The sequence below is a fragment of the Melanerpes formicivorus genome, unplaced genomic scaffold (genome assembly GCF_026170545.1).
Source record: "Melanerpes formicivorus ecotype bairdi unplaced genomic scaffold, bMelFor1.0.p_v2 SCAF_12, whole genome shotgun sequence".
In the NCBI taxonomy this organism is placed as follows: Eukaryota; Metazoa; Chordata; class Aves; order Piciformes; family Picidae; genus Melanerpes; species Melanerpes formicivorus.
In genome coordinates, this window is record NW_027142364.1 from 20,902,526 (window position 1) to 20,927,984 (window position 25,459).

General features: G+C 46.2%; 2 protein-coding genes across 10 annotated transcripts in view; both read left to right on the forward strand.

Moving 5' to 3' along the window:
* The window catches only part of ATP13A3 (ATPase 13A3), a 77,464-nt gene extending 61,222 nt beyond the window's left edge, over positions 1-16,242 (forward strand). For 7 of the 9 annotated variants that reach the window (XM_068145640.1, XM_068145639.1, XM_068145642.1 and 4 more), the window contains 6 exons: positions 771-948; positions 1,537-1,724; positions 2,774-2,862; positions 3,738-3,818; positions 10,135-10,224; positions 11,637-16,242. In XM_068145640.1, the coding sequence (XP_068001741.1) occupies positions 771-948; positions 1,537-1,724; positions 2,774-2,862; positions 3,738-3,818; positions 10,135-10,224; positions 11,637-11,834 (824 nt within the window). In that variant the 3' untranslated portion in view covers positions 11,835-16,242. The remainder of the gene's footprint in view (positions 1-770; positions 949-1,536; positions 1,725-2,773; positions 2,863-3,737; positions 3,819-10,134; positions 10,225-11,636) is intronic. The other 2 variants (XM_068145637.1, XM_068145644.1) reach the window with 2 other exon arrangements.
* A 989-nt stretch (positions 16,243-17,231) lies between these two features.
* Positions 17,232-24,375, forward strand: GP5 (glycoprotein V platelet). Its single transcript, XM_068145647.1, has 3 exons — positions 17,232-17,281; positions 20,350-22,999; positions 23,988-24,375. The coding sequence occupies exon 2, from the start codon at positions 20,353-20,355 to the stop codon at positions 22,294-22,296; it is 1,944 nt and encodes a 647-aa protein (XP_068001748.1). The 5' UTR covers positions 17,232-17,281; positions 20,350-20,352; the 3' UTR covers positions 22,297-22,999; positions 23,988-24,375.
* The last annotated feature ends 1,084 nt before the right edge of the window (positions 24,376-25,459 follow it).

Genomic DNA, 25,459 nt, shown 5'->3' on the forward strand with positions numbered 1-25,459 from the left:
CCATAGCAGTTTTCACTTGGTCAGATGTTTCTTAATACCTAATGCCATGCTGTTTGGAGTAAGCACTGTGACACTGAAGATGTTACAGCTACTACAGTTATGTATTAAAAAATCCAAATCACTGTCTATGGAGTTAGATTCACTTGAAGCTTGTGACAAGCCACCATATGAAAAGCCAGTTGTGGCTATGAAAAGTCATCCTTCACAGTACAGGAAGTCATAAGTATCTCCTGACACGAGGAAACTGATATTGAAATCACCTCAGGCTTTGTTCCAGTGTCATCTTTTTCAAATGGTTTGGTTTCTTGCATTTTTAGTGGAACTTGTGTCCACAGAATGCTCTACTGCAAAGCTTATCATTCCACACACGAGCCAGGCACTCAGATGTAACAGCTTAACAGGAGAAAGCTGTTTTCAAGTTCAGTAGAAATTGCTTCTTTGGAGAAATGGCAGACTGAGGAGATGAGCTGTAACTCCTTGTGCCAGACAAAGGGAATTTGGCCAGACACTACTCATTCCTCAAGTCTCATGGCTTCTATTATTGTCCCCTGCCATCCTGTGCCACTGAGGGTAGCCAGCCTGTAGAAGGCACTGTGGCATTGTTCTGTTGCAGCGTAATCTTTTCAGGACGGCTTCACACTTGCAGTTCTGGACTAGATTTTCAAGTGATGTCATGAGCAAGCCATTCTAATTCCACAGAATGTGAAGAAGGGTACTGTGGAAAGCCATAATGATGTAATGCATAATTTGATTTTCCTTTCTGCCTGCAGTGAGTCTGAACCCTGCTTGGAAGGAGCTTGTTGCGCGGAGGCCTCCATCAGGTCTTATCTCAGGTCCACTTCTGTGTTCCGTTTTGTCTCAGATCATCATCTGCCTTGCTTTCCAAACCTTTGGGTTTTTTTGGGTCAAACAGCAGTCCTGGTATGAGCCTTGGACAGCAGAATCTGAGTAAGTGTTTCAGTGGCTCCAGGAAGGACGCAGTAATGATTGGGAAGCTGCTGTGGGCAATAACATGCTCTCTTCTTTTATTGATGCCCTTGGGGAAGTTTGGTAATTAAAGCTTCTGTATGGCAGCTTGTTAGGCTGCTAGCAGATACTTTTGTGCAAAACATACCCATCCACAGCAGTCAGCCAGTGGTCAGAGACAGACTGCAGGGCCTGAAGGTTTCTCAGTTTTGGACAGTTGAGGCCGACATTTGGCATTAATGGTTCAGGCCTATTTTAACTCTAGTACAAAAGCTTTGTTTCCTTGCTAGTGTTCCACTAAAGAATCTTCAGAAACATGAATTGGAAGCTGTGTTGTAATATTTTATGTTTGGTTTAGACTGCAGTATTTTCTTCCCAGTCTTCAAAGTGTATCTGCAGTGCTAGCTCCTAGACATTTCAGTTAGCAAATGTGGAAGCATGAAAGAACCCGAAGCTCAGAACTGACATAAATTGCTACCTCCCTACCACAGCTTTGAACTATTTCTTACTGCCTGTAATTAAAACCATTAAATGGTGTGTGTTGGCTTTTTTTTTTCCCTCATCTTGTAGTGCCTGTAATGTACTGCATGCCACAAACACCAGCTCTGCACACCAGGAGAATGAGACTCTTCACGATGAACATTACATTAAGAATTATGAAAACACAACTTTGTTTTTTATATCCAGCTTTCAGTACCTCATAGTGGCAATTGTCTTTTCTAAAGGAAAACCCTTCAGACAGCCATGCTACAAAAATTGTGAGTCCTTTCTTACTATGCACTCTTCTGAGTAGAACTCCCAAGTGACTGTGCCTTGTGTATCCGTGTCTTGCTTGCAATTGTGCTGTGCCACTTCAGCTAGGAGAACCATAGTACAGTTACCTTCTGGTGCACTTGTACCAGTGCACACTTGCAGCCCAGAAAGCCAACTGTATCCTGGGCTGCATCAAGAGAAGAGTGGCCAGCAGGTTGAGAGAGGTGATTCTCCTCCTCTATGCTGCTCTGGTCTGTGTGCAGACTACTGTGTGCAGTCCTGGAGTCCCTATGACAATGATGTGGACATGCTGGAGTGTGGCCAGAGAAGGGCCATGAGGATGATTGAAGGAATAGAGCTCCTCTCATATGAGGTCAGACTGGGAGAGTTGGGGTAGTACAGTTTGGAGAAGAGAAGGCTCTGAGGAGACCTTCTTGTGGCCTTCCAGTATCTGAAGGGGGCTACAAGAAAGCTGGGGAGGGACTTTTTAGGGTGTCAGGGAGTGATAGGACCAGGGGGGAATGGAGCAAAACTAGAAATGGGTAGATTCAGATTGGATGTTAGGAAGAAGTTCTTCCCCATGAGGGTGGTGAGACACTGGCACAGGTTGCCCAGGGAGGTGGTGGAAGCCTCATCCCTGGAGATTTTGAAGGCCAGGATGGATGTGGCTGTGAGCAACCTGCTGTAGTGTGGGGTGTCCCTGCCCATGGCAGGGGGGTTGGAACTGGATGATTCTTGAGGTCCCTCCCAACCCTGACAGTTCTGTGATTCTGTGGATTCAGAGATGGAAGCAGGGAAGTACTAAATGCAGAAATTTGTGTTAGTAGTTGCTTTGTTTGTGGAAGAGTGTGTGTGTGTGTGTTTCAGCTCTGCCAGTGAGAAGTGTGCTCTGACCATCTGTCTCTTTACGACTATCAGCACAACTTGTATTATGAACATCCACCTGGAAGTGGTTTAGGGGGAGGAAAGAGTTGGTTTCCAGGAAGTGATGAACTTATGATGCATGAAGAAACTGTCTAAAACTCTGATGAATTTTTTTCTTCTTCTTTTGCAGTTCTCTTTGTTATATCTGTGACCATTCTTTATGTCTTCATATTTTTCATCATGTTGCATCCTGTTGAGTCTATTGACGCATTTCTCGAGGTAAGATTCAGCAGGGATATTCAGGTGTCCGTGTTCCTTAGGGTAACCCTTGGCTGCCTCTTGGCCAGGCTTTGACCTCTTCAGAGCTTTACATTTTTGGAGAAGGACCTGGGAGTCCTGGTGGATGACAAGTTATCCATGGGTCACCAATGTGCCCTTTTGGCCAAGAAGGCCAATGGGATCCTGGGGTGCATTAAGAGGACTGTGTCCAGCAGATCCAGGGAGGTTCTCCTCCCCCTCTAGTCTGTCCTTGTGAGACACTATCTGGAATATTGCATCCAATTCTGGGCTCCCCAGTTCCAGAGGGACAGGGATCTACTGGGGAGGGTCCAATGGAGAGCTACAAGGATGGTGAAGGGACTGGAGCACTGCCTTGTGAGGAGAGGTTGAGAGCCCTGGGCCTGTTTAGTCTGGAGTGGAGAAGACTGAGAGGGGATCCAATAAATGTCTATAAATATCTGAGGCTTGGTGTCAAGAGGGGTGGGACAGGCTCTGCTCACTTGTGCCCTGTGGTAGAACAAGGGGCAATGGATATAAACTACAGCACAGGAGGTCCCACCTCAACATGAGGAGGAACTCCTTCACTGTAAGGGTCACAGAGCACTAGAACAGGCTCCCCAGAGAGGCTGTGGAGTCTCCTTCTCAGGAGACTTTCAAGCCTGTCTGGATGTGTTCCTGTGTGACCTGTGCTGGATTCTCCGGTCCTGCTCTGGCAGGGGGATTGGACTTGATCTCCAAAGGTCCCTTCCCACCCCTAACCCCCTCTGATCCTGTGATCTTTAGGTGGGAGGGAGGGAGAATGTCTAGCTGAGCATGTTTTGAGATGCACTTACCTCCTCTGTGTGTTGTTAACATCTGCCAACATTCCCTCCCAGCTGGTGTGTGTGCCATACGAGTGGCGCCTCAGAATTCTCGTCATTGTTGTCCTCAATGCAATTGTGTCTGTGCTGACTGAGGTAAGGAACTCAAAAGGGAACAAAATGCTTCTCTCCTAAGTGTTGGCTGGTTGTTTTTCAGAGAGCTTGTTTGTCTTTTGTGTAGAAAGTCTCTTCACAGCATGTTACTGTTTGCATTCCTAAAAGCATCCTTGTAGGTTCCATTGAAGGTGTCCAAGTTTCCTGTTTTAAATGCATGCTTTTAAACCCTTTTTATTAGTAAGGAGAGGGAAGGGGGAAATTTGAAAGACTTATTTCAGCTGTTGCATAGAATGATGCTGCTCTTACTTATTTGCTGTGTTAATTTGGTTCAGAATAACAGAATACAGTAAAGAACTCTATCAAATCCTTAGGGGAGTCCGCCTTCATTCAGTTACATACACATCATCATATCCATAGCTGCTTGTTCTGAATAATACAAGTCTATATAATCTGTTCATCCAATCTGATCCAAGTCATAGTATCATAGAATGGTTGGAAGGAATCTCTCTTAAGACCATCCAGTCCAACCCCCTCTGCAGTAAGCAGGACATCCTCAACTAGATCAGGTTGTCTGGAGCCATGTTGAGCCTCACCTTGAAATATCTCCAGGGATGAGGCCTCAACTATCTTCCTGAGCCACCTTTTCCAATGTTCCACCACCCTCATGGCAAAGAACTTGTTTGTGAGTTGAAAAGTAGAAATGCTCATGCAGATCTGCTTTTTCCAGACCTGAGTTTGTCCAAAGTTAGTCACTGCAGACTGACCTCTTCTGCTGTATAATTCCAAACCTAATATGGGCAGAAATGTGCCCTACCTTTCATCCACATACCCCTGTGTTGACAGATACTTCCAGAAGGAGTCTGAACACAAAGTCTATTCCTATTATTAGGGTCTTCTCCCTGTTAAATTGATGCCTTATTTCCAGCCTGAATACATCTGAGTTTTGGTTGCAGCCCTTAGTCACTTTTTTCCCCCTGCCAGATGAAGAAGCCTTTCAACCTTGCATGCTACAATTAACTGGTTTTCATGCAGTACATTTTCTGCAGACTCCAGTCAGTATTTCCATTACTGTGTGAGGCATTGCTAGTAAGGTAACCAGCACAGTGTAGGCTTGGACCATACCATTTTGCCAGTTGAAGATTACTACATGCATTTAGGAAGGGCAGATCCTGCCTCTCCAACCTGATCTCCTTCTATGATCAGGTGACTGCCTGGTGGATGTGGGGCAGGCTGTGGATGGAGTCTACCTGGACTTCAGCAATGCCTTTGACACCATCCCCCATAGCAAACCCCTGGCCAAGCTGTCAGCCCCTGACTTGGACAGCAGCACTCTGAGCTGGGTTAGGAACTGGCTGGAGGGCCGAGCCCAGAGAGTGGTGGAGAGTGGTGCCACATCCAGCTGGCAGCCAGGCACCAGTGGTGTCCCCCAGGGATCAGTGCTGGGCCCCATCCTGTTTAGTATCTTTATTGATGATCTGGATGAGGGGGTTGAGTCAGTCATCAGCAAATTTGCAGATGACACCGAGCTGGGAGCAGATGTTGATTGGTTAGAGGGCAGAAGGGCTCTGCAGAGGGATCTTGCCAGGCTGGATAGATGGGCAGAGTCCAACAGGGTGGCATTCAACAAGTCCAAGTGCATTTTGGTCACAACAATCCCATGCAGTGCTACAGGCTGGAGTCAGAGTGGGTGGAGAGCTGACAAACAGAAAGGGACCTGGGTGTACTGATTGACAGCTGGCTGAACATGAGCCAGCAGTGTGCCTAGGTGGCCAAGAAGGCCAAGGGCATCCTGGCCTGCATCAAGAATAGTGTGGCCAGCAGGAGCAGGGAAGTCATTGTGCCCCTGTACTCTGCACTGGTTAGGCCACACCTTGAGTCCTGTGTCCAGTTCTGGGCCCCTCAGTTTAAGAAGGACATTGAGACACTTCAGAAAGGCAAAGAGGCTGGGGAGAGGCCTCGAGCACAGCCCTGTGAGGAGAGGCTGAGGAAGCTGGGGTTGTTTAGCCTGGAGAAGAGGAGATCTTGTCTACAGCTACCTGAAGGGTGGTTGCAGCCAGGAGGGGTTTGGTCTCTTCTCCCAGGCAACCAGCACCAGAACAACAGGACACAGTCTCAAGCTGCACCAGGGGAAGTTTAGGCTGGAGGTGAGGAGAAAGTTCTTCCCAGAGAGAGTTGTTAGCCATTGGAATGTGCTGCCCAGGGAGGTGGTGGAGTCACCATCCCTGGAGGTGTTTGAGGGAGGATTGGATGTGGCACTTGGTGCCATGGTTTAGTAGTCATGAGGTGTTGGGTGACAGGTTGGACTTGGTGATCTTTGAGGTCTTTTCCATCTTTATTGATTCTATGATTCAATATTCTTTCCAGTTTGCTATTTTCCCCTTTTCTTCCTGACTTACTGAGAATAAGACCAACCACAGTTGGTTTATTTTTAGATACTTGAATCAAAATCATCAAGGCCTTGTGTTCACAATGTTGTTCCAAATGGAGTTTACCACATGTGCTGCTAATTGGAATGTATTTTCTGGAGTTTTCATGTGATAAAACTTGTCTCTTCCAAAACATGGTAGTACCTACTAATCTCCTGGCCTTTTGCCTTCTTGTTGATAAGTTCATCCTTGCTAAACCTTCTTTGCCTTTCTCACATTGTCTTTTCTTTGCTCTCACCCTGCTGGTGACATTTTCCTTCCTTTCTTTCACTTTTTCACTACCAAACTCACCACAGCTTTCTTTGTTGGCCTCCTTTTTATTTGTCACAAGTTGCATTCTGTTTATGTTGCTGCCTTTGCTGTTGAATCAAAACAGTTATTCTGAAGCTGCAGAATCCTGCCTTTCATTTATATTTTTTTTCTACCAATAAATTTAAACCAAACTTCCTAGATGGAAGTATTTTTTTTCCTATTTACTGGGTTGTTTGGGTTTTGTCTTTTTTCTTTCTTCTTCTTTTCTTTTTTTTGAGTCAGTTCTCATGTATTTATTACCATCCCTGGCAGATCAGGTCTTTTGAAGCCCTGAGGTTATTCCCTCTGTTGATACATGGGGGTGTAAATATTTGGTGATGGTTACACTTTTTCAGTTCAGTGAGAAATGGTCCTGAGAGAAATCAATTTACCTTCTGCTGGAAAAATCACTTTGCTCTGCAGGTGGTCTTTAACTTTTGCACACTCTGGTGATGTTTCTATGGCAGTCCACGTATCAGCACGTGCCCCTCTGAAACAAATGGTTCTCCTCTGTTCCAGATGTTCATAAGGTTCCACTTCTGGGCCTTGTTAGCTGCAACATCAATCTGTAAACTTCTGAGTTTCTACTAAACAGCATCTCAGCAACCCAACTACTGTAAAGCTCTTGCTTTCAGCCCCATCTCTAAACCCCACCCCACTCTTTTTCCGCTGCAGGTTTGAGTTAGCACCTGTGAGCACTTTAGTTCATAACTATGACTTAACTGTCACTGCCAAAGCTGGCAGGATGATTTGTCATGTTCCTTTTAAACACACTTTCCCATTTATCTTGTTACCCATACTTGAGTAGCACAGTAGAAGTACCTATAGACTTCAGTTTTATTGACATTAATTGCTTGGGATCTTCTGCTTTGTCTTGACACCTCTTTCGCTTTCCAGTCTCACTGTCAGTTGAATGTTTTGTTCAGGGAGCTGAGTTGCCTTACTGCACAGCAGGTGTCCAACAGAAGCACTGTCTAGTGATCCTCAAGCCCTAAACTTTGGTTTGTGATACACACTTGGTCTTCCATAACTTGATTTTGTCCCAGCTTTCAAACTGTGTTTGTCCAACTCCAGAAGTATTACTCTGGGCACCCTGAAATGCTTCCATGTGGTGCTGATTGACAGATTGCATCAGGCTGGAAGAGAACCTCGAAGGTCATCTTGTCCAAACCCCCCTCCAGTGAGCAGGGACACCTCCAACTAGGTCAGGCTGCCCAGAGACACATCAAGACTGATCTTGAATGTCTCCAGGGACATGGCCTCAGCCCCATTCCTGGGCAACCTGTTTGAGGGCAGAAGCTGAGCAGTATGTTCAGAACATCTGCTTATCTTCAGGTAGTTGTGTGGGCTGACTTGAGAGCCCTCAACAAATGGAGCAGAGGTCTGAACCTCTTTCATCTTCCATGGCCTGAAGCTTCCATCTCAGTTCTTTGGACAAGTTCCATTTCTAGCATCTGACTGATCTTGGCCATTGAGAGGTGGATCTGATTAGCTGGATTTTAGTGTATACCAGAATTTTGTGGTGCTCTTGTAAAGCACTTGCCAACAAATACTCAGCTTGTTCGATGTTCATTCTTTAAGCCAGTCTGGTTTTAGCATGTCTGTACCAGGCACAAAGGCTAAGGAGGAACATCTGCTAGGATCTGCCTTCATTGTGCAATGTTTTTCTGTCATCTGGTAGAAAGAACATGCATGCTTTGGGAGCCTAGTCTGGCACCCACATAGAAGGACAACCAGTCAGAAACCATTCCTGTTGCTGAAGTAATGAAGAAAACTGCCTATGATCATAGAGGGAGACACAGTGGTGTAAAACTGGCAAATGTGACAAAAAAAATATCCAGTCCCTCGTGTGTTTCATCATTATGAGACATTTCAAGTCTCAGTAGAGCAAACTCATGATGATACACATACAGATAACCTTGGAAAAATAAGGAGACAGCAGCGGCAGCTTTTCCTAGATACAACCTGTGGTACCCAGTAGCTCTGCAGTGAAGGGTCTAGTGAGCAGAAAGTCCAGTCAGGCAGAGGAGGACAGAAAGCCAATGAGCTATAGCAGAAGGGAAAGAATGAAACTTCTACACAACACATTGGACCCAATGAGTTTTAAACTGGGGCAGTGGTTTTAAGCCAGAGTGGGATAGATTTGGGTTGGACCTCAGGAGGAAGGGGAGGAAGGTCTTTACAGTGTGGAATGGCTCTTACAGAATTCCTGCATGACTTCCTGCTGCTCAGCTTACCCTCTCCACTGAAGCTTGTCTGGGAATGCCACTGGTTTAAAACAGGCTACAAACAAAGCATAGCTCTAGCATAGTTTCATAGTTTCATTCAGGGTTGGAAGGGACCACACGGATCATCTAGTTCCAACCCCCCTGCCATGGGCAGGGACACCCCACACTAGATCAGGCTGGACAGAGCCTTATCCAGCCTGCTCTTAAACACCTCCAGGGACGGGGCCTCGACCACCTCCCTGGACAACACATTCCAGGGTTTCACCACTCTCATGATGAAGAACCTCCTCCTCACCTCCAGCCTGAATCTCCCCACCTCCAGCTTCATTCCATTCCCCCTAGTCCTGTCACTACCTGAGATCCTGAGCAGTCCCTCCCCAGCCTTCTTGTAGCCCCCTTCAGATACTGGAAGGCCACAATGAGGTCACCTGGGAGCCTTCTCTTCTGCAGACTGAACAGCCCCAACTCCTTCAGTCTGTCCTCATAGGAGAGGTGCTCCAGCCCTCTGATCATCCTTGTGGCCCTTCTCTGGACATGCTCCAGCACCTCCACATCCCTCTTGTAATAGGGGCTCCAGAACTGGACACAGTACTCCAGGTGGGGTCTCACCAGGGCTGAGTAGAGGGGGAGGATCACCTCCCTCGACCTGCTAGCCACACTTCTCCTGATGCAGCCCAGGATCTGATTGGCTGTGCGGGCTGCAAGTGCACACTGAGAGCTCATGTTGAGCTTCTCCTCCACCAGCACCCCCAAGTCTCTCTCCTCAGGGCTGCTTTCCAGCCAGTCACTGCCCAGCCTGGATTTGTGCCTGGGATTGCCTCGACCCAGATGCAGGACCCTGCACTTGCTCTTATTGAACTTCATGAGGTTGGCTTGTGCCCACCTCTCCAGCCTGTCAAGGTCCCTCTGGATGGCCTCCCTTCCCTCCAGCGTGTCTGCTGCACCACACAGCTTGGTGTCATCAGCAAACTTGCTGAGGGTGCACTCAATGCCACTGTCCATGTCACTGACAAAGATGTTGAATAAGGCATGAAGGACTCTATAACAACAAAGATGATTCGAGGCGCAGCTGCTTCAAGCCCCTCCTGTCTGATGCTTTGCAGGTGTTTTAGAGTATTGAAATGCACTTAGGATGTGTATTTGTGTTACCTGTATTGATGTATGAAGTTTTTGGTCATTGTTGCTGTTGAGTTCAAGTACATGTTTGTGTACTTAAATGTCATGAGAGCACTCTCAGAATGAAAGTGTTGAGCGCTGAAGTACTGACAAGTAACGTGACCTCTCCGTTTTGCCCGGCACTGGGCTAGTTCTGCCTAACATGCTGTTTCAGGTTTTGTTTGTGATGTGCACACTAACAGCAAATGATCATTAGTTTCTCTAATTCTTCCCACTCACTGCAATGTCTCACAGAATGTCCTCCTTGATATGATCCTTTGGAAGGTTGTGTTCAATCGAGACAAACAAGGAGAATACCGCCTCACCATACCCCAGCCGCCTCAGGTTGGAGACTAGTATTTTGCTGTCATGATTTGAGTGCATGCAGATTGATAAGTTTTGCCTTTTTGTGATCTGTTAAGTGTCTTGTGGCCTTATCTTCAGCTTAAGACTGCTTAACTTAGATTTCTGTAACTAGACTATAGAAAGGAAAAGGCTTCTGGGTTTACCTTTTTCTTCTTGTTGACACTAGAAGAGGTTAGCTCTGCCTACAAGAACCACAAGAACCCGGAGGGTTGCTTTTTAGGCCTCTCTTGCTTTATCTTCAGTTTGCACATGAGCAACTTTTATCTGTGTTGTCACAAGTTAGCATGCTAGAACTGGGAACGTCTTGATTTGCTTGGAAGCAAAGTGGCTGATGCTGGCTCTAATGCAGCTCTTGGTTAAATGGGTTTGGGGTAGAGTTTTAGATCCTTTTCTGAAAGCAGCAATTTACAAATTGAATGACTGAAAATGCCAAAGGATAGGATGTTACTGCTGCTGCAGATGACTGAGGAGATGGAAGGATTTAGCTTCTGCTTTTCAGGTGGCCATGAATCATGCTCTGGTCTGTTACTGCTGCATGAAGGAAATCTGTGTGAATCCCATAAAGACTAGCTTTTTCTTCAGCCTGTTGGCTGGTTGTACATTCGTTCTTGCTAGTAGGACAGTGGTTTATTTCTCAGCACTAAGTTCTATATTAAATGTATTCACTTCAGATGTACATTTCCCCTTCTGAGGCTGTTCAAGAACAAATGTTCATGGAAGAACAGAAGTTGTGCTTAAAGCTCACATTTGGTTCAGCTCCCCCCCCACTTGACAGAAATGCAGAGCATGGAGAGCACCACAGAATGTATCTCCATTAGAATGTCAACCTTGCAGACTATAGGCTGTCTCTTCTCTTCTCCAGCTAGTTATGTGTATTTAGGCCTGGGAGAGGAAAAATAGGAAGGAGGACTTTAAGTTCAGTAAGTCATTTCTGTTTTAATAACTATTAATACCTGTAGGCCTTAGCTTTCACAGTGTCAGCAGGTTTAATTCTGCCACTTTTGGCTGCCTGCCTTCAGTTAAACAATTCATTGCTTAAAGTGTTTTGAACTCTGGGAGCTTTAGAGCAGGCTTTTGTTCTTCAGCAGTAATGTCATTTAATGATACCTCTCATGCCTGTATTTCTTGAAACTGTTAGACATTAGGCTTAAAAGCTGTTGATGACCTTAGAGGGGGTGTGATAACGCACAGTACCTGACTCTACTTCATGCTCTTTTAAATGTCGTTGCTGCCGTAGTATAGAGGAGATGACAGAACAGAAAAGTTGCTGTACTGTGCTTTCTAGGTTCAATGTGACAATGAGATAGTAAATTTGATTCAATTTACTGTAGAGTGAATTATTATTATTTTTCTTGTGGTAATCCACTTTTCAAATTGGTTCTTTTCTGCAGGGGGCTGTGGATGGCTGTGGAGTCTGCTTCCTTACTTCCCTGTTCGGTTGTAGAGAGAAGACCCCAAAAGCCAAGTATATGCATCTAGCTCAGGAACTGTTGGTTGATCCAGAATGGCCTCCAAAACCCAGAACAACAACAGAAGCAAAAGTCCCATCCCAAGAAAATGGTTCCTACCAAGTCATCACTGTAACATAGCAGCGGAGCTTCGTGGCACGTGTCTTCACTCGTCTTCAGAATGTAACGTTAAGGCTTTCTTTGAAATGGCAGTCTACTAAATGTCAAATTCTAATGCAGAGATTTGCAACTTTTTGGTTGTTGTTTTTGTTTTTTTGGGTTGTTTTTTGGTTTTGTCTCTCTGAATCCAGAGTTCAGAGCCAGACATGTTATGGCTATACATTTTAAAAATGTAGGTTCTCTTGGGCAGGACAAAAAAACCAAATTGATTGTTTCCTTCCACCACCTTGCAGGTTTCCTGATTCCTAGAAGAGATGCATTTGAAGGTTTCAACTGCAGGGCAGTTCAAACAGGTTCCCTTGGTTAGCCTGGAGCATCTCAAGCATTGTTCTAACCTGCTCACCCAGGCACCTGTTGATGTAACCCTCCTGATGTAATGGTTCCATGGTTGTACCGGAGGCACGTGACCATCTCATGGGTTTTGGGCTTGTCTTTTGTTTTGGTTTGATACTCACTGGTGAAAAGCTTTGTGCCTCAGAACGGTTCTCAAGTTTTGATGTGTGTACCTCTGAGTTTGTCCCTACTAGTAAGGAGTGTTCCTAGGTGTAATGTTTTGATTTAAGTTCAGTTCTTTAGTCTGCTGCAGCAGGAATTGGGAGTGCTAGGGGGGAGATGTGCTCTGCCCTTAAGAAGAAAGCACATTGCTTTCTGGTGGCTTCTGAGCTTCTTTTCTAGCTAGTCCTAAGGAAGGGTTTAGGTGGCCTCCAGAGGAGGAAGCATTTGGCTACACTCTGAAGTTTTTGGAGGAGGAAGGCTGGAGAATCTTGCCACATTTTTCTGTCTGAAGTTCTGTTACATTTCGCTATGCATTGCTCCGCAGACCTTGCTTTTTGTGTTTTTCAGCAGCAGGGGTGCATTACCCCTTTGTGGACCATGTTTTATTTGTAAAGCTGAAGATCATTTTCCTATATACCTTGAAGTAGTAAGGCCAGAGCTACTGCTGCAAGGGAAATGGGGGTGGGAGGGAGGAAGATTTCCACATGCCCACGTTTGGGGTTTGTGCATGTTAAGAACCCGATGCATTTCGAAGAGTCTGCCAGTATCTTAAGCACTATATGTAGCTACATGAAACAACTAAGAGAAAAATAGATGAGCTAAAACCTGTCTTGCTGCACAGCTATCAAGCTTATGTGGATTTTATTTATTAAAACTAAAAAAAAAGAAGAAAAAGCTAAAAGCTTGCCTTGTCAGTAATGCTGCATAAGCACTAGGGGTAGTGATGCATCATTTTGCCATCAGGCAGTGTCAAAACACAAGACCACTAGAAAAATAGATGTGCAAAGATGTAGGCAGACACAGTGTTCACCTGCAAAGCTTAAAACCTTTTCTTTCTTCTTTTTCTTTTTCCCTTCCCTTTTTTTTCCCCCCCTTTTTATTGTTTAAATCTCCAAGCCATCTTCGACTTGCTAAATTACTTTGGAGTCGTTTGGAAGGTGATGAAATATTGACTCTTGGTCAGTCTGTTCTGACCAGATGCAACTGACTGGTTCAGAAGCCTGCAAACTTTGGGAGGGGATCTGGAGAAGTCACAGTTCTGTAGAGAAGTAGTGGAAGCCAGGGCCCCAGACTCCTTGGCTGGCAGGGATCCCATTGAAGAGTGTGTAGCCAGATGATGGAATTTGAGGTTTGGGGTTTTGGGTTTAAATTCCTGTGGAGACAATTCCCTTCCAGCATTGTTTCCAAAAGGGGAGTTTTTCAGGTCAGAACTAATTCCGTTTTGCTGTTCTGGAAGGCAGTATGGACAGTGTCCTCCCTTCCCCTCACTGCTCCTCTTCTTCTGTTTTTCACACTGTTGAACACACAGTGCCAAGGGGCAATTTTAAAGTGGTGCTACGTGGTTCCAAAGACTTTTTCCTAGCACTTGGGAGTTTAAGTTGTTGGGACTTGCTCCTCATAAGTAGTATGCACATGGTGTGCTATCCTCCAGTCCAGCTGTCAACTCTTTTCCTGATTTTTGCTGTTGGGGTTTTTTGTTTGTTTGTTTTTGAGGAGTGGAGCAGGAGCACTTCCCCCTTCGGAAGTGGTTTTCTTAGCATCATTCATTCAGCAGAGCAACGTAGAAGTCTCATTGTCCTGGCTTCTGATGGGCACAAACAGTCAGCAGCATCGGCAGCCTTTGTAAGGGGGCTGCAGTTGTGGACTAGGGTAAATTCATTAATCATGAACAGGAGTCACTTGGCTGATTTCTGTCAGTGCTGATTTCTACAGAGTCTTTGTAGCATGGAATAATTGATGAAGAATAATTCTCAGCTGTGTAAGTAACCTCTTCCCCACCCCCCCTTAGTTTTTTAGCTGAAAAATGATGTGAAGCTATGCATCTTGGACCTGGGAGCTGTGACTTACCCTTACACACCTAAGCTTTTGCTTTCCATTTCATTGAGCATTTTAGCTTGGCTGTTCCATCAGAAGTGAAAGAAAGTATTTGTCATTTACATGCTTTGGCTTACTATTTTCTCTAGACTGCTGATTTCTCTTGGCTTCTCTGGTTTCTGAAGCTAGTCTCATTCTAGTTTCTTAGCCTTACTTAGCAAATGAGAATGAACAGCTCAAGGTGGGCCTGCCTTTGGAGAACGTTTTAGGGAGCTTTCACTAAGACTGACATTGCCAAGCACCTCCACTTGATTGCATGGCTGATGGGTTATGAGCCCATTAGACTTGAATATTGGCAAATGGGAGCTGGTTTCCTCAAGGTATGTGCTCAGAGTTAGTAAGTGCTCTTGAGGCTGCATGCTCAAGACCTATTTGCCTCTGACTTTTAGTCAAGAATAACAAATTAGCTGCTCTGAGAATCCTCCTCCTTGTTGCTAGTTCAGCCACAAAATAAGCTTTTGCTGCTTCTGCCGTTATTGGGATTTATGCCTTCCTACCCAAGAGCTGAGTTTGGCCACCTATAATTATTTTGGTTTTTTCCCCCATTTTGAGCAGTTTTAGGTTGGGGTTTTTTTTCCCCCTGGCTTTCAGAAAGGCAGCAAACTAGATCCGCACTACTAGCGCGTTCGGTTCCTGCTTTGGAGATGAGATTCGCTTCACAGTGAAAAGAATCTCTCCTAACGTTCATCTTGGAACTCTGCCTTCAGGTGAACAGACCAATTTAGTGAGCTCCACAGTAGACAGCTTTTTAGTTGGTTGGTTGGTGTTGTTTTTTTTTTTCCTTCCTGCTGTATATTTTGGCCTTATGTCGAGGAGTTTGATTTTATGATTAAATTATTTGCCTCCGCAGGCCTTTAATCTGCACGTCTTTGACTTTTGTGGGTGGATTAGGGGGTTGTAAATATGAACTGATTTTTAAGATATTATTTATGCACATACTTAAAGGACTGGTCTGTCCAGGAAAGAGAAGAAAAAAAAGAAAAAAGGAAAAAAAGGAAAAAAAAACAACAAAAAGGAGAAAAAAACAAAGCAATTGCTGAATAATAAATGTTCCTTTTTAGAAGCAAACCTGCAAGATCCTTCAGTTGTATATTCCCTCAGGGTTATTTTTAAAGGTTGGGGGTTGCTTTATTATTTGGTTTTTTTCCCCTCCTTCTTCCCCTCAGATTCAATTAGGAGTAGCTAGTTTCATGTACTATAGAGGTAAATCTGCTGTAAAATCAGAAGGACAATGCTGCAGGCAACGCTTAAGTAGAAGCGGCTAAAGCCCCCCCAGAACTGCCTGTCCCTCTGCATCACAGGTAGGAGCTAGAAACTCTTCCTCTTGCACTTTGAAAGTTGTTGGATTCTTAGTTTTATTTATTGTTGATCTCTTCATGAAGGTTTTGCTGAGCAGCCCTCCCACACTGGGTGAACGATCCTCTGCTGTATGTGCCTACACAGTACAGCAGTCAGTAGATGTGGAGTCCTTTTCAGGCTGCAGGTTTCTCATGCTCGGGTTGGTGGTCACAGAACGAGGGAGCTGAAGGGCAGGAGGGATTTCTCCCACGGAATTCTGAACTGCAGACTTTGTGTGTCCAAGGAGAAGCTGTGGGGGGGGGGGTTGAACTTTTTAGAGCCTTGAACATGTTGATTTTTTTTTTAATACAGTCAAGCTTCAGATTTTTAAAGCTCTTTTCAACAAACTGCAGCTTGTTTGATAATGATGTGAAGCAGAAACCGCTCAGTTTGTCCTGGACTCCCTCCAGCCTAACCCCGATTCAAAGGTGCATCATTACAGCGCTCTCTAGAAGCTCAGCTGCTTCTCCTTTATTTTTTAGATCTGAAATGATCCTACATCTTTGTATTTAAAATATGTACTGCTGCTCTAGAATGGTACCCTGTTGTCAAGAGGCATACACCAATAACTGTACAATAGATTGTAAATAGACTTGTAAATCATTTTTGTGACTGAAGCTCTTTGAGAATAAAATGAAAATGAACAGATATTTTAATTCTTCTCGTTAGTTTCATGGAATCATTTTTGATCACTCTCTCTACAGTTAGGTCCAGAGCTTGTTGAAGAATGCAGACTTGCTCCCACTGATGTGCTGTGTATCTTGTGCCGTGCCTCTGAAGGGGGCATGGAGACGTGCGTGTGCGGTGTGCTAGTGCTGCTGATGGCACTTCTACCTCCTGCCTTAGGAGAGCCATTTGAAACCCAGACCTTTTACAGGTGGTGACAGCTTGTATCCACCTTCTGTCATCTAGATGTCCATTCTCCTCTTAGAGACATGGGAAGCATTGTCCTAGAGACTCCCAGGCTGATGCTCTTGGTTGCTGTTGTCGCAGTCGTCTTCAGAAAAACCACACGGAAATGAAGGCACCGTCGCCCTCCTGCGCCTCGCCTTCCATTTCAGCATGGATAGGCAGAGCCCTTTATGTTAAACTTGACAACAAGGTACTTCAAAGACCTGGTTGCTTGATTACAAAAACCTAATCTGTCAGTTTCAAGCATGTATTTTGATAATGTGAAGCTGTTCTCTCTTCAGCAGCATTCAGGCTTTAGGTTTTGTTGGCCTGTGGCTTCCGAAGACTCGGAGGAAAGGCAGAAGGCAAAGGGGTCACCTGTGGATCACTTAGCCAAAGCAGTACATGAAACCCCTCTTCCTCACTTGCTCTAATTGCTTGGTCTCCAAACCTTCAAGGAAATGGAAGTCAGAGTAGCCTTGTGCAGGTACATACCCAATTGCTTGGTGCTTTAAAGTAGCTGTGTTCGCTTCTTCAAAGCATAATGCCCCTTGTATAGCAGACTGACAAAACTGTCTTAAAATTTCCCTTTTCTAACCCCAGTGCATGTTGAAATGTAGATTTCTCACTTTACCCAGATTTGCATTGGGTTGCTTGGAGCACATACTCCCAGTACCACTGCTGAAGAAGCCACAAGTGGGTTTTGTGCTGTTGCATGTGTGACTTCACACTTTCTGCTGTTTTTCGGGCGGTCTCACATTCTGCTTTTGGAGTTGCACACAGCCTGGGGAGGCTGGTTGCTCACACAGGTAAACATGTGCAAGCACACATTTGAGCATGTGAGCAAAATCTGCTCTGAAACTTAAAATACTCCTGGGCCTTTTGCAGTAGTTCTGCAGATGTGTGTGCCAGTGTTATCTAGAGGATGCATTTTGCTCTTTGACTTCCCATGTAAAGTGCAGAATCATGGTGAGGCTTCATTGCCTGCTAGCCTCCTGGTAAGTCACTCTAAGAAGCAAGTAAGGTACAGTTCAAAATTCCTTTTTCATGCTCAGGAGTTTAGAAAGTTGCAAGAAGGTAAAGAAGTTAAGCATCATAGTAAATGCTTCAGCACCTTAATGTCTTTTCTTGGAGCGAGGAGCTCAGAACTGAGCACACTTTGAGGGGTGGCCTCACCAGTGCTGAGCCATAGGTTTGTGGCCTTAATCTTTTGCAAAGAGTGGTTGCCATTTCAATGTTTGCTGGTGAAAATGTGCATCATCTGGCATTTCTTTAGCTTGTTGAATCCTCTCTTACCTTTACCTATGAGACTGGGACAATGGACACCCCCAGTCTCTACACCACTACAGTCCCTCTGAGGGACCTGCAGTTGCAGTCTCTAGCTTAACCATTTGAGGTTTGGTTGGTTTGTTTCTCTACAGCCTTATTTCTCTCACCTCACTGAGTCCTGTAGGTTTAGACTGGACATCAGGATATTTTTTTTCCACAGAAGGAGTGGTCAGACACTGGAACAGGCTGCCCAGAGAGGTGGTTGAGTCACTGACCCTGGATGCATTTAAAGGTCATTTAGATGTGGTGCTTGGTAATACGGTTTAGGGGTGACCTTTGTAGAGTAGGGTTAATGGTTAGACTTGATGATCCCAAGGGTCTTTTCCAACCTGAATGATTCTGTGATTCTGACATGGTTCAGTTGGTGCAGGCTGAGATGCCAGTCAGGGTTTGAAACCATTTTCTTGGTGTATTTCTGCCCAGTGTGGAGAGTTGTGCTCCTGTACCACCCACAGACACCTCACCAGCTGCCTGTGCTGGTGGGCTGTAAGCTGAATGGGGATGTGCTCATCTGCAGCATGCTGAGCTGGGGTTAGGTATGGCCAGGGTCAGGCTGGCTTAGGAGCTTGTTGAGGTGAAGTCATTTGGTTTGTGAGAGAGGGTCTTCAGGTGGGGGAGGACCATGAGTCTCCATGGAGGATTCTTGTGTGACATGGAAATGTCTTGTGGAAGGATGAAATCTCGTGGTCTTTTTTGGGTGGCTTACAGTCTCATTGAGTCGTAGGAAGCCTGCCAAGAGCTTGCTTTGCACTGCCTTGCTGGTGGTTGTGACCACTAGATGCCATGTCCTTCCCTTCCTAAGGGGGGGATGGAGATTTTACTGAGTTTTCAGTACTCTGAGCCTAACCAAGAATTTTTTTGAAGTAATGCTTTTGCTGTTTTTCTTTGGTGCAGCAGCAGGTTTTGATCCATGCTGGTAATCTTCTTGTTAGCAGCACCAGTTCCTACCTAATTCCTTTTGAAGTGATGAGATTTGTACCTATGTCTGTTGAAGGGTTGGTATGGGAGAGCTTCATTCTTGCCCCTCAGAAAAGGGATGTTTGGAGGGGGTTCTCCTGTCCTCCCCCAGTGTTCTTAGTGCTGAGGACTGACGTGGTGTTGGCACTGTCCAGCTATCCTAGCAGTCCCAGCTGCTGCTTCTACTCATCAGCCAGGTGCTCCACTTCCAGGTTTCTGGTACGCTTGGACTTGTTGATTTCACTGAGGAAGTGTTTCCAAACTCTGGCTTTCTGTTTGACTTGCTCTTTTAAATATTCCCATTGGAGCTACAAGGGTGCTTTGCTGCTCCTTTTGTTTCTTTGTTTTGCTTGGAAATCTGTGTTGTTTGGAATCATAGAATTGTCAGGGTTGGAAGGGGCCTCAAGGAGCAGCCAGTTCTAAACCCCTGCCATGGGCAGGGACACCTCACACTACAGCAGGTTGCTCACAGCCACATCCAGCCTGGCCTTCAAAACCTCCAGGGATGAGGCTTCCACCACCTCCCTGGGCAACCTGTGCCAGGCTCTCACCACCCTCATGGGGAAGAATTTCTTCCTAACATCCAATCTGAATCTACCCATTTCTAGTTTTACTCCATTCCCCCCCAGTCCTATCACTCCCTGGCACTCTAAAATGTCCCTCCCCAGCTTTCTTGTAGCCCCCTTCGGATACTGGAAGGCCACAATGAGGTCTCCTGGGAGCCTTCTCTTCTCCAGACTGAACAGCCCCAACTCCCTCAGTCTGTCCTCATAGGAGAGGTGCTCCAGCCCTCTGCTCACCCCAGTTCTCTGGTTTCATTCAGATCTATCTTTACTGCTACAGCTTTCTAGCTAACTTCATGTTGCTTCTTCCCCCTCATTTCATCATCCTTTAAGTGCTGCTGATAACTTAGTGTTGTGCTAAGCTGCTGCAGTGAGCCTGGCTGGCTATGGGAGGCTGACGACTGCCCTGTGCTACGTGAGCTCTTAACTGCTCCTCCAGGCTACGTCAAAAATAGCCTCTGGCTTCTTGTGTATTCTTGGGCTCTTCCAAGAAATGTGCACTTGCAAGCCCCAAGAGATGACAGAACTGCCCTGCTGTGTTTTGCTCTTGGCCCCTTAAAATACAGGACACCCTTTTTTACCTCCCTTATCTATTTGTGCAGGCGAAACTTTATTTTTAAACCTCCAGTAACCTACAATGAAAGCAAAAGTCCTGGGGGTGCAGGGCCCTTGGATAATCTTTCTTAAGTCTTTCTATGTGCAACTTCAGTAGGATGCTTTGCTGTTCAAATAAATGCAGGCCTTGTGACTAAGAGTTTCAGCACTCTTTTATGTGCATTCATTGTACTTGGCTAGTTCAAATATAAACAAGGGATGGTTGGTTTACAAAAGAGCTTTATTTGTACTTCTCAGTGCGAGCTGGGTATTTGCAGTCAACAGTCAGAGAGATTTGGAAGTTTGCTTTCAAGCCAAGGGAGATTACCTGCACGCTTTTGCAGGTTTTAGGATACCTCCACACCACTTTATCAGCTGCTAAATTATTAACTGCCTGTGATCAGACCCTGACTCTCTCTTATCTCTCGTAACAGCTAATGTTTCTGACAAAAACAAGGATGTTGCTGCTTTATTTGTCAGTGATGATCAAGCTTTTCTTCCAGTTGGATGCATCTGCCTGTCCTGCAAAGTGTGACTGTCCTTCAAACAATGCCATTCACTGCTCGGGCCCCCAGATAAAAGCCCTGGAATCGCTGCGGCTGCCTTGCAACGTGACCGAGGTTCGCATCACAGGCACTAACATAACACGCTTGCAGGATGCTTTCTCTGGGATGGGGGAACTGCAGCATCTCATCTTGCCTTCCAACAACATCTCTCTGATTTCACCACTGGCTTTTAAAGGCTTGAGAAGCCTGAAGGCCCTCAAACTGCTAGATAACAAGCTAGTTGAACTTCCCCCGGGAGTGTTCGATGAGACGGTGCAGCTTCAGCAGCTGGTCATTGAAAACAACAAGTTGAAATCCATTGCAGGAAATCTGTTTGACAAGCTGGCTGGTTTGGAGGAGCTGTTCTTGAACAAAAACCAACTAACAGCACTTCCTAGTGGCGTGCTGAAGAAGCTTGCCAAACTCAAATTGCTCAACTTGTCAAGAAACTCTTTGGCAGCACTGCCTAGAGATGCGTTCAGTGCCTTAACCAGGCTTGAGAAGCTGATGCTGTATTTTAACAGGCTGCCTTCAATAGAGCCTGGTATGTTTGATAACCTGAAGGAGCTGCAGCAGCTCTTCCTGCATTGCAATAACATCCAGTCCATTGCCCTCGATGCCTTTCATTGTCTGCATAAACTGAGAATCCTAACACTCTCCAGAAACAAGCTTGAGGTGTTGCCTCCTGGGCTCTTTCTGCACTTGCACGAGCTGTCTAAACTGACCTTGTACAAGAACCCATTGAAGTCTCTTCCAGGAGTGTTGTTTGGAGAAATGAAGCACCTGGGTAGCTTGTGGCTGTACCACACAAAGCTCTCAACAGTACCAGATTTTGTGTTCAGTAATTTGACCAACTTGGAGCTGCTGGTGCTGAGCTTTAACCCAGAGCTTAGCGTTCTTCCTAAGCATGCCTTCAGCGGCCTGAGGGCGCTGCGAGGCCTTTCCCTGCACACCAACAACCTCTCCAGTTTGCCAGAGGGCATCTTCCTCAGCCTGCAGAAGCTGCAGAACGTTTCCCTATTCGGTAAGAGCCTTGGGGTAGTGCCTAGGAATCTCTTTCAGAATCTCAAGCACCTGCAGAAAGTTTACCTGAACGGCAGCAAACTGCAGTCTCTGCCTGGAGACTTCTTCGCTGGCTTGCCTGAGCTGCAGGAGGTCTTCCTGGCTGGCAACCCCTGGCAATGCGATTGCCAAATTCTTGCCTTCCGAGACTGGATCCGGCAAAGCCTGCAGATAGTTAAAGGTGTGCCATCTCTAACCTGTCACAGCCCCCTGGCACTGCAGAATGTCTCCCTCCTGGCTCTAACAGCTGATCACCTGAAGTGCCAACCCACCACAGCCACGGCACACCAGACCTTCAGCTCAACTTACTCTCAGACTTGGACTTCTCTTGGGATGGAGCACGCATCGTCTTGGAAGACTGCCGTGACAGCCACGTCAGAGGTGGATACCAGCACACCCACAGCACTTCCTCTTGTGACTCCAGGTTTTACCTACTCACATGTTGAAGCTGTTGGACAGCCTGGATTTCATTCCTCAGGTGTTCCAACTCCAGCTTCTCCTGGTGTCACAGTACAAACTGACAGGGTCAGTGGCACAGATTTAACAGCTCCTCCCTGGTGGGGTGAGTTGCCAGCCCAGAGGGCAGCTAAACCTGATTTTAATAGCAGAGCTGCTTATTGTCAGCTGTTCTTCTGCCTTCACAGCCTGATTTTAGCACTCCAGGCTGTAACCATTGTGCTGAGTGTGTATGTGATGGGGAAAACCAGGCAACTCTGGCACGCCAGAAATACTCCTGCTCAGGCTGTAGTCCTCATCACATTTTTAAGAAGATGAAGATGAGCAACCTAAGGGAGGATTACAATTACTGTTCTCACAGAGTCACAAAACATCAGGGGCTGGAATGGACCTTGAAAGATTGAGTCCAACACCCCACTCAGAGCAGGATCACCTAGGACAGGTCACACAGAAACACATGCAGGCAGGATTTCAATGTCTCCAGAGGAGACTCCACAACCTCTCTGGGCAGCCTGCTCCAGTGTTCTGTCACCCTCACAGTGAAAAAGTTTCCCTTTATGTTCACAAGGAACCTCCTCTGCTCCAGCTTGCACCCACTGCCCCTTGTGCTACCATTAGATCAGTGAGCACAGCCTGGCTCCATCCTCCTGACACTGCCCTGCACATCTTTATCACCATGAATGAAGGCAGCCCTCAGGCTCCTTTGCTCCAAGCTAAAGAGCCCTCAGCCTGTCCTCAGCAGGGAGATGTTCCACTGCCTTCAGCATCTTTGTGGCTCTGTGCTGGACTCTGAAACAGTTCCCTGAGGTTCTACTTGAGCTGAGGAACCCAGAACTGCACACAGCATTCCAGATATGGTCTCACCAGGGCTGAGTAGAGAGGGACAACAGCCTCTTGACCATACCACTTCAAGTGCACCCCAGGATGCCTTTGGCCTTCTTGGCCACAGTGGCACATGGCTGGCTCATGGACATCCTTCTATCCACCAGGACCTCACATCCATTATGCTGGTCTCCAACAGGTCAGTCCCCAACCTATACTGGCACATGGGGTTCTTTCCTAGATGCAAGACTCTGCACTTGCCCTTGGGTGCATTTCAGGCTTTTGGGCAGTTGCCCCTTGATTCAGACACAGATTACAAATCTTTGTGGCAGGAACCACGAAGGCTCTGTCTTCACAGCATAACAAAACTGAGCTTTTATGGACCTTGCAGTGTTTGCCAACAGTGATTGTGATCACAGTGTGTGGCTACAGCACTTGGTGCATGATCCCAGAGGCAGAGCTGAAAGAAAAACCTGTGGTCACAGAATATATTTGATTGGCCTGGATGATCTTGAAGGTCTCTTCCAACTTTTGACCCAGCACAGCAGGGTCAACACTACACCATGTCCCTGAGTGCCAGGTCCACATGCCCTTTAAACATCTCCAGGGATGGTGACTCCACCACTGCTCTGGGCAGACCATTCCAATGTTTGAGAACCCTTCTAGTGAAGAAATATGTCCTAATAGCCTGCCTAAACCTCCCCTGGTGTCACTTCCATGCATGTGCTACTTACTCCTTGCTTTGGTCTGCAGCCACCACTGCCTGCTGTTGTGCAGCATCAACATAAGGGGGTCTACACAGGAGCATGGCTTAAACCCTGCTTTAAAAGTTGCCCACTGTACTCCAAATGCTGCTGTTGAGCCTTATATTGCCTGCAGTGTTTTGTCTCCTTAGTGGGAAAGCCTATTTTGGGAAGCAGATGCTGGGCCAGACCTTTTACAACTGGTGGGGGTGTGAAGAATGCTTTGGTGCTAGGGTTCCAGGTTTTGCTTTCTGTTGTGGTCCCCTTTCCAGGGCAGGGGGAAGGGGTGCAGCATTTGAAGTTAACAGTGCTGTCCTCTAGCTTAACCAGGGGAAGTTAAGCAAGATGCTGGGCTAGGAAATGTAATCTTGCTCTGTTTTGTTGTTTTGAAATGTTGTAATGTTGCTCTAACTCTGCATTGTAAGTAACCACCTTTGTCCTTAGACTTTGAGCAGCAGTCTGCAAGGCAACATTTACTGGCTGCATGAGCCAGTGAATCTTGGAACCAGAGCACCAGGTTGATGCCCAGCACTGAGGTTTGACTCCACAGGAGCATAGCTGATTTGAGAGCTGGTCTTAACAGATGGAACCAGAGGACCAGGTTGGTGCCCAGCACTGAGGCTTGACTCCACAGGAGCATAGCTGATTTGAGAGCTGGTCTTAACAGATGGAACCAGAGGACCAGGTTGGTGCCCAGCACTGAGGCTTGACTCCACAGGAGCGTAGCTGATTTGAGAGCTGGTCTTAACAGATGGAACCAGAGGACCAGGTTGGTGCCCAGGACTGAGGTTTGACCCCACAGGAGCATAGCTGATTTGAGAGCTGGTCTTAACAGATGGAACCAGAGCACCAGGTTGATGCCCAGCACTGAGGTTTGACTCCACAGGAGCGTAGCTGATTTGAGAGCTGGTCTTAACAGATGGAACCAGAGGACCAGGTTGGTGCCCAGCACTGAGGCTTGACTCCACAGGAGCATAGCTGATTTGAGAGCTGGTCTTAACAGAGCTTGGAGTTTACAAGGGTGGCCTCTCCTGAGGAGGACTAGCAACCATAAGCCTGCAGCAGAGTGAAGTGAAGGCCCTCAAGTGTCACCACCTCCTTTGAAAGTGGCTGGGGAACATCTGCATCTCCAAAGGCAGCATGCAGTAGCCTCTTCAGTCTGGGGTCTGTTCTGCCTTTTCTTATGACACAGCACTGCTCCTAAGCTGCAGCTCCTTGGAGTGTTGCTGTGCAGAGTCAGCTGTGAGACAGTGGTGTGGGGTTTGGTCCTCATAATGAAGTGTTTATTCATATGTTGAGTTGTATGAATATTTCAGTTTGAAAGTAGCTTGTCAGCTGTCAGAGTGCATGTGCTTTGGTAGCTCTTGGATTTAACCAGTAGCTTTTATCCTAATGCTGTGACTTAGCTTGTTCTTAAAAGCTCTGATGTGTTCAAAAGCCTCTGGGTGTGGTTTTTCTGGCTCCTTGGGCAGGAGTCACTATGCTCTAGGAGTCTTTGTGCAACCTTACTGACTTCCATAATTAGTGGGGTCTTTCCTGGGTCTTTAAATGGCATGTTGCAGGCTGGCCATGAAGAGAGCTTTCATTTGTGACTTGTTCCCTGCTGTGTGCAGCTCCAGATGATCAGAATAAGCTATGAACTGCTCTGCTGCTGGACCTGACTTTCTCTTGTAGGCTGTGAAAAGAGAAGATGTGCTTCTGTGGTGTCATGTAACCATTGTCTTGCTGTTGAGGCTTAACATAATTGAATAAGCCTGGCTAAGTAGTAGTTAGAGCTGTCTCTAAAGAAGGAGGAAAAATGAGTTGCTAGTGCAAAGCAAACTGGGTCTGGATTCAGTAACACCAGCTCCAAAATCTTTATTGAAATATCATTGTTGCAATAGCATTCAGTGAGACCTGGATAGACTCAGAGCTGG

What these genes read in the sequence shown, in the direction of transcription:
- GP5 (XM_068145647.1), top strand. Translation starts at nt 20,353, where the DNA reads ATGTTTCTGACAAAAACAAGGATGTTGCTGCTTTATTTGTCAGTGATG.